We start from the raw sequence: 8,653 nt of genomic DNA, 5'->3' as shown, positions 1-8,653 counted from the left end.
TTAAAAACCACTGGGAACAATTGAAAATTTGACGAAAAGATGATTGGAGTGGGGCTTTAAAGATTTAATAAACTCTTTTTTTGTCATCTGTTAAATGAAATGAATCATTTTAATATCTTCCATAAAAAGCGAGTGTTTTCCTTCTATTTTCACATTTGGTAACAGTCAGAATTTGGTTCTCTAGCATCAAAATTTGTTTGCATTAGGATTTGACAAAGTGACAGGAGAAAGATCCAGAAGGTTTATGGAGTTTACAATTTAAATTTTTAAATACACCAGTGAATGACACTAAAGAATGACCTCAAGTCACCCATCATTGAATTGTAACTGTTCCATCAGCTTGTACTATTAAGAAGATTGAAAAGAGGATTATTTATTGTATTGTAGTCATATCTACCTTGTTGCTGATCCTTTTCGGGGTGAAGAATTTGCTTCAGTCTTTCAGAATCTTTTGTTGGTGATGCCTTGTGAAAGGGGAGTTTTTCTGGAGCAGCCACTTTCTGGATTTCTAATGGTAAGTATTTGGCCACTGGAGCCACCTTTGGTTCCTCCTTAACCACTTCTACTGCCATTGTATGATGCCTTAGTGTTTCTGGAACTTTATTGCAGACCTCAGTTACAGAATCTGTATCATTTTTAGACTTTGACTCCTTTCGTATTTCTGAAATAACCTTTTTAGGCATTTCTGTAGGAGTCAGAGATGTTTCCAAAACAGGTATTGGTACTTTTGCAACAATATTTGGTGTCTTTGGTTCCTTTGGCATCTTAAGAACTAGTGTTGGTTCTGGGAGTTTCTTTGTGGTTTCTGTAGTCAGCTTTGGTTTTTGTAGAGCCTCAGTTGGTGCATCTTGAAGCCTCTTCTGTATGTCAGAAAGTGTCTTTAGTCCTTCTGGAGCCATCTTTGGTGATTCTGTAGTTGGTTCCTTAAGTATTTTTGATTCTTTTCGAAGCTTCTTTGACATTTCCAGAACAGTTTCTGATGTTTCTAAAAGATTTGTTTGTGTTTTTGGAAACCTTTTTACCACTTTCAAAATATTATTTTGTTCTTCTGGAACTTTCCCTCTCTCCATTGGCACTTCTTTTATTTCCGTGACCATCAGTGGCACATCATCAATCCATCTAGTTTCTAGAAGATGCTGCTTTTGTTTTTCTGGAACCATTGATTCTTCTGGTTCTCCTTTGATGGTAAGGCTGGGAGCATCTGGCACATCACTTCTATGCAGCAAAGGCAGTTTTCCAGGAGGCTCTGGTTTCTTTGGTTCGAAGATACCTTGGTAAAGATTTATATGAAAATAAGGTCAAGTCACACCCTAGCGGGTGCTAAGATTTTGAGGATATTTCTCAAAAATAAACATATCTCAACTTTAAGAGAACATTTTAAAAGTAAGAAATCATGATCAAAAACATGCATCCTGTCCTGATGACATTTGCAATACCTTTAAAAGAAGTAGCTTCTGTCTTTAGTGTAAGTATTTCAAGTTCAGATGGTGGAAGAGCAACTTCGTTGTACATTTGTATTTTGAGTCCACAAATAACAGCAAACAAACGAGTAGTACAAGATTACGATCTTCGTGAGTGATTTCAATGTTTGAAGAATGACAAGTTTCACAAAATAATCCCATAGACTAATACCTTTAGCTGGTACAAAGCATGGGCCCAGTGGAGCTGCAGCTGGATGAGCAACACGCTCTTCTGGCTTTGGTGCTTCTGTTGTTCATGGCACATGTAAACATAATGAGAAACTTGCATGTAGCCGTAGTTGTTTCTACCACTGTGATATTGACATTACTAGTCACTCTATTGGGTGCACAAAACAAAGACACTGAAAGAGACAAAAAAACAAAAGCACTCCAAACTCTCCTAGATACTGTCATTTCAAGACTTCCTATGTCTTTCTAATTCTATGGAGGAGTAATCTCCAGGATGGTCTGGTCGGGAGTTTGGAGGACATTAAGATCGTTTTCAATCCAACTCAATCAGGAAGTCTTTGCAGAGATGATGTGTTCTTTATATATTAAAGCTGTCAGTCAGCCTTGACAGAGACTTCGGCGGAACGAAGTATAGTCAGTAGAAAAGGCCTTGTTAGTTTCAAAAGAGGATCAAGCGGTCACTGATGACTGTGATAACACAAAACCAAACAGTGAGGAAACAACAATCACTTTCCAGCACAATGGTTGTAAGACAAAGATGCTTCACATTACCTTCTGTCGGCAAGCCCTCCGGTATTTGTTTGGCTGCTGGTACTTGGGTTTCAGGCCCTGTTTTGGCTGTTCGAGACTCAAGAACTTTCAAGGAGTGATCTTTAGAGTCCAAAGGTACAGTTTTCAATTCTGTTGATATCTTGGCTTGTTGAGGTTCAGGAACACTCTTTGTGGGAGCTACAGATGTTACAGTGATTCGGCACAAAGAAAACACAGCTGTTAAAGCTGAAGGGCTATAAAAAGTGAAGTTAACTCTTGCAAAACAGAAAACCAACAGACTGACAGCTAAAACATTTAACAACAAGTGAACGCGAAGAAACACCATCCTTCTAGTTTATGAACAAACACAAACAATGACAGTAGTTTTTACAAAAAGCAGCTACAACAAAAGACAGCTAATACAACAAGGCTGATTCAGATACTGAAACTCACTGTAGTTTACTGTTGTTTAATATACTTAAAAATGTGCAACCGCAGTAACTGAAACACAGCACAAGCTGGATAGTTTCATTGAAATCTTTTTTAGTAGAAATGTTGAATCATTTTTGTTGAATAACTATGAAAAAGATGTTGATCACAACTAATCTGAAAAGAATGAAGGTTTCTTATGTTTTTGCTAATCACTTTTATGTTCCTTAAGTGACAGAAGGAAGAAGAGAGGTCCTGTTTTTAAAACATTCGTTGTCAATTAAAAATACAAGAATTATAATAAGGAATAAACTACAAACAAAAACTAGACTAATTAGTGAACTGCACAACATAACATCATTACCTTGTTGACATGGAAGCTTTTCTTCAACCTTGGCTGGTGGCTTCTTTACTTCAGTTTCTTGAAGATATTATGGTTTCAGTTTTTTGATCACAGACATTACCACTTTCTTATGTGTAAGGCTTTACGAATGGCATAAAAGTTGAAGAATAATGGCAGAAAAGAACAAAACAACAAGAGACAGAATACATAAATAAGACTTTAAAGAATGACAAGGGAATTTGCAGATACCTTTGAATGGAGCTAGAGGCGTCTCCCCTGGTACCCTGTGAACTTCCGCAGCTTGAAAGATCAAGAAATCTCACGTTAAACCAACTTTGTGCTCTACCTTCTGCTGACAGAAAACTTCAGTCAGTGTTAATTTGAGCAGAATAGTGAGGTGTAGAAGAACCAGAAACCATGAAAGATGTTAATGAAACATTTAAGAGACCAAAAAACTCAAAGACAGAGCAATCACAAGACTGCCATGATAACGACTATGCCTAGAGGCCAAGAGAGGACTTTGTAAGCAGCAAAGGAGACAGATCGAAGTTACTGTTAGTAAGTCTGCAGGCCTGATTAGCCATAAGCTTTATGAACAGCCAGAAGCCTGCCAGCCTACTCTCTAAAGCTGGTATACCTTGAGAGTCTTCTGTTCTGACCCCAAATTGAGTCCTCTCAATTGTTTCCTCCACAACCTTTTTCGTCTCTGGCAAAAGAGAAAAGAAGACGACAGACATGAGAGGCTGCTGTCAGAAAACGTTCATCCAATAAAACAGAGGACTGAACCCAGTTAGTGTTTAAGACATGAACCTACAGAAGGACAGAGAAGGCAAAAACAATGTTCCAAGAACATGACAAGTAAAGTGACCCAAATGGACAGTTATCTGTGAAAGTCCTAGAAGAAGGGAGCGGACATGAAATTGATAAACCACAAAAGTCAAGTAAGGAGTCATCAGGAAAACAGTGCATAAAGAAGGGGGGCAGCATGAGCTATTAGACCTGCTAACTCAAAATGTGACTCTACATTCTAAACTTGGACTTTGATCATAAGCTGATACAATCAGAAAAAATAAACACATGCACCATATTTAAGTGTCATTTAAAGATTATTAATAAGACATCTGGCAATTCAATCTTACAACAGAGCTCAACTCTTTTATCTCATTCAGACATATTTTGGAAACAAAATTTGATACTAATACTTTGAAGCAGTTGTCAGTACAATATCCATTTTAGTCAAAAACTCAGTAATTTATGTTTTGTGAATATTATCTTTTGAAAGTCAAAACTATGTAGGTTGTAGAAGTAAAAACTTAAACCAAAGACTAATGCTTCTTTAGAATTATGTAAGTAAATCCTTGGTTGTTAAATTAAATGAGTGGAAAACCATTGCGCAGCATCTTAGACTGTTGAATCTCTGGGGAGACAGTGACTGAATTAGTCATTCATGAGTAATGAACAAGCACATGGATGAGAGTTAAAAAAATGAAAGGTTTATGATGATGATTGTTGAAAGCCACAGAGGAGTGAAAAGCATCCTGTTTATGGATGAGAAGCACAAACCCCCCCCAAAAAAACATCAAGGTTCTGGTTTGTACCTGTGACTTCCCTTCTGTCTTTGCAGTGATAAAACTCTGGTGAGTCTTTAAGTGAAGAAAAAAAGGGAAGTCAAGGGAGGAAGGTAAGTTCACAGACACGGATGATTCAGACACTCCTAGACTTACCTCCACTGATTGTCTTTGTTGCCACATCTGGTACATATAGTAATTCATCATCAGCATCTATAGATTTATCAACAAATACTAAAATAAATATTAACCAAGTCTATGAGACAAAGACCCTAAAAGCTCTGTCATGAGTCGTGAAATAGACAATGGAGTGATCTGACTGTGGAGTTTCAATCAACCACTACCCCTGACTGTGTTGGAATAGTGACATTTATTCAACATACTCACTTTGAGGGACACTTTCCAAGCCCACCTCTGTAAAAGGACAGGGTGCACATGTCAATGGAATAGCTTAATGCACCTGCTGTCTAAAAACAAGTACACACCTCTGCCTGACAGGTAAAGCTCAGCAGTACTGCGAGCTTCTCCCAAAGGCTCCAGACGAGCGATCACAGAGTAAACGCCTGATAGGTGAGCACATCAAACAGGATAAGTGCTTGTGGTATGGCTGCTGCTTTTCCCAGTGTTGTTTTCATTTAAAAAACGTTAGAGGGAACAAGCTGAAGTGTCAGAAATGTTCTTTAAATCAAACGAACCTTCATCTTGGGCAGTGACATTGCGGATCGTCATAAAGTGCCGCCGACCTTCTGTCCTGAAGCTGTATTTGGGGTTTTCTTTAAGCTCCCACGAGTCTCTGTACCAAGTTACGGTCGCGTTGTCAAAGGACAGCTCACACTCGAAGATGGCAGAACGGCTTTCGTTGACCTCGATGTTTTGGATGCGTTTTGTAAACTGAATTTGGTTGGCTAAAATCAGACACCCAGAGAGAGACATTACAGCTTTGCATAGGTGCCAGCCTAACCTTTGAACTGATTTGGTCTGGTTTTAAGACAGAATCTTGAAATTATTTACATTTTTTCTGTGACCAGTTAGCAGACAGTAGAACAACTGAATTTGACAGAACACAAAGAAAAGCTGCAGGTGGACCCACAGGCTTAAAGAGGTCAGAGCAAGTATGTTAGTAGTGAATGTTGGAGCTCACCTGTCTTGTTATGAGCTTCTGGTAATGAAATTCAAGAGTTTGACATGACAACGGATTAGAGATGCACAGCCCTGAGGCTGACATCTTCACTGCTTGAACTCTTACCTGTAACAGTGAGCTTGGCATTGGAGATGTGAGGTCCACACACCACACGGTAGTTGCCCTGATCTGTGGCCTGGCAGTTCCTGATCTTCAGGTAGTGGTTGTCACCCATGCTGTTAATGTCATACTTCTCACAGGCTTCCAGTTTTTGTGTACCTTTGTACCAGGTCAGACTGATCTCCGGGTAATTAATCATGATTTTACACTCAAAGGTTGCACTCTGGGTCTCTGGAATGGTCTGGTCAGTGATGCTCTTCACCACAGTAACAGGCTGAGGAAACATTCACTTTTCAATTTCATTCATTTCATTCATTGTTTCAATGCGTTTTGTGCTTGCATGGTCTGAGGAAAAAAAAGGCTGATTTTTACCTCTGTGCTGACACCGCCCTCAAGCTGTGGGATGAGTCGAACAAGGTCTCCCTCCTCAACCTGACCACCATGTTCAATCTCCTGCAGCGGGACACCTTCTGTTAGAAACACTATAAATGCAAGCTACACAAACCAAGTGCATCCTCTCAGACAGTTCAGCTGTCTGTCATGGCGATTCCACACTCGCTTTGTGTGAGTCCACACATCGTTTTACCAGCAGTCTGATACTGAAGTGCACAAGAGACTGAGCAAGCCCATAGCACCCTCTAGAAGATATGTGTTCTGTTATTGACCCTGTCGTTCTGCTTGCTTATAAAGAAATCTTAAGGATTGTTTTGGATATAATTTGCATCTACATTTTTTTCTTTTACTTACATGGTCAGCATCAGAAAACTTATTTGACAACAAAACAAACAAACAAAAACAAAAACATCCAGAAACACCCTCACAGGCAGCTTTCAACTAAAGCTGGAAATGAGTAGAAGGTCATGGGTCATAATCTGCTAATCCCTCTCATACCACTTTTCCTGCTTCCATCTCCTTCTCTCTCTTGAGGAACTCCACGGCCTGCAGGATTGCTCGATAGTCATAGATTTCATGCTCTCGCAGGATTCTCTCGTAGTCTTTGGGATCATGACCTCTGAGTAGATCCACAATACTGATATCCCCTTCTTTCTTGGGACTCTTTTGCTTGGAGGGAGTCCTGATAGGAATTGAAAACACAAACATATGAAGTTTATAAGATGACATTTTTGGTTGTTTGAAATTATTTGTTTTGGGAAATCACAAAACAACAATGCGACTTACTTTTTGAGTCCTTTCCTGACATCTCCAATTTGTCCCACCTCTTCCTTTTTTGTTACTGTCATCTCAGCACCACACTCAATTTCTCCATGTTTGTTAGAGGCAATACACCTATACAGTCCAGAATCAGATTTGATCACTTCCCGGATCTCCAGTTTGGCATCCTGGCCCTTGTGCTCAATGGATATTCGACCACCAGGAGTGATCTGTCTCCATTTTCCTTTCATCCACTTAACACTGGGGATTGGATCGCCTCCAATTTTGGCAATAAAAGTCGCAGTTCCCTCTGGCAGAAAAAAAAACAGATGAAGGAACAGATGAAAATGACAACAAGCAAGACCTAAGCTACCAGCTGAATTTAGGAAATGTCTTACTTTCTACTACAGACATGTTTGTGGGTTCCTCAATGAAGAAGAGGTTGTCGAGCCGTTTGACGGGGGCGGCTGGGAGAGCAGCTTCACCGGGGGCAGCCTTCCCTCCCTTTTCTGAAACTACATTGAAACATAATTACAGTTGTGTGTCAGACCCAGCTCATCATCATGTTGTGCCCTAGTCATAACTGCCCCTATGGGTGAATGCGAGTTACCTGCAGGTGGAAAATGGTCAAACTTGTATGGGGCATGCAGGTGGCCTGCTTGATCTATCAAGGTCATACACTGTTCAATAGACCCATAGAGAGAAAATGCTCACACACCTTTTTTTCCAACAGGCATGCTGCAAGTGACAGGTCAAAACAAATGCTTAAACCACACATCAGGGTGGGTAAAGGGTAGATGAGACACAAGCGTGTCATACAAATGTTTTATTTTTCGAACTCCCTGAAACCTACACATGGCGCCAGGATCATGTTAGTGCTGTTTGCGTGATTAGTGTTTGAGGAAGAAATCATTCTCACCTGCTATAATGAAATGCATGAGTAAGATTTGGATCATTTAAAATAAGTACATGGTAAATGGCCTACACTTACATAGCTGTCAGGAGGCTGCCCTCTGGCTACCTGTGCACACTGCCCTTCACACTTAATATCCCATCAGTCCCTGCAGATCCTCCCAGAAGCTCTTCAGCTGCTTTTCATCTCCAATCACCCTCTACAATATATAGTCAGAGCGCCAAGCCCAACTCAGCGCGAAGTGTGGTTCTCTTCTGCCGAAACACTGCTCAGAATTGTTGCCTCTTTGATATCAACCTGGTTCTGATCCTGCTCCTTTCCTGTCAGCCACCTGCCACGACTCCTGCTTGTTCTTGACCACCGTCTGGTCCAGCCTCTAACAAACCCAAGCCAGGTCTGACCCTCGCCTGCTGTACCACCGCCTGTCTGACCAATCCTTCACCCTGTTCTTCAATAAATACTGCAGATGGATCCAACTGCCTCTGACACCGTGTTACAATAGCACTTTACTACCTTCTTAGAAGGCCCAAAGTGCTTTACAGTCACATTTCCGTTCTCCTTTAAAAGGACCCTACCATGAAAATTCTACTTTTTGAGGTTTTAAATGCATTTTACTGTTCATTCCTTCTGACAAAATTATAATAACAGGAGATTTTTAATATTAATATTGATGATTCCTGTGACTGTCTTGGAAACGCATTTGCGGCTTTATTAGAAAATGTTGGTTTCACACAAAACGTCGATCAACCTACTCACTGTCATAAGCACACCCTGGACCTTGTTTTAACTCATGGAGTTGAGATTAGCCAGCTGAATGTCCTTCCTCAT

At 40.2% G+C, this 8,653-nt stretch overlaps 1 protein-coding gene across 1 annotated transcript in view; it reads right to left on the bottom strand.

The window, feature by feature from the left end:
• The window catches only part of ttn.1 (titin, tandem duplicate 1), a gene marked incomplete in the record, with an annotated part of 209,359 nt that overhangs the window by 135,182 nt on the left and 65,524 nt on the right, over positions 1-8,653 (bottom strand). The window contains 6 exon segments of the mRNA XM_036209999.1: positions 3,590-3,658; positions 5,767-6,034; positions 6,133-6,213; positions 6,652-6,835; positions 6,940-7,222; positions 7,311-7,427. Of these exon segments, the coding sequence (XP_036065892.1) occupies positions 3,590-3,658; positions 5,767-6,034; positions 6,133-6,213; positions 6,652-6,835; positions 6,940-7,222; positions 7,311-7,427 (1,002 nt within the window).

Source organism: Oryzias melastigma, linkage group LG22, assembly GCF_002922805.2.
Source record: "Oryzias melastigma strain HK-1 linkage group LG22, ASM292280v2, whole genome shotgun sequence".
Taxonomy (NCBI): domain Eukaryota; kingdom Metazoa; phylum Chordata; class Actinopteri; order Beloniformes; family Adrianichthyidae; genus Oryzias; species Oryzias melastigma.
The sequence above is the reverse complement of the archived record's forward strand: the minus strand, read 5'-3'. Positions and strand labels throughout refer to the sequence as shown.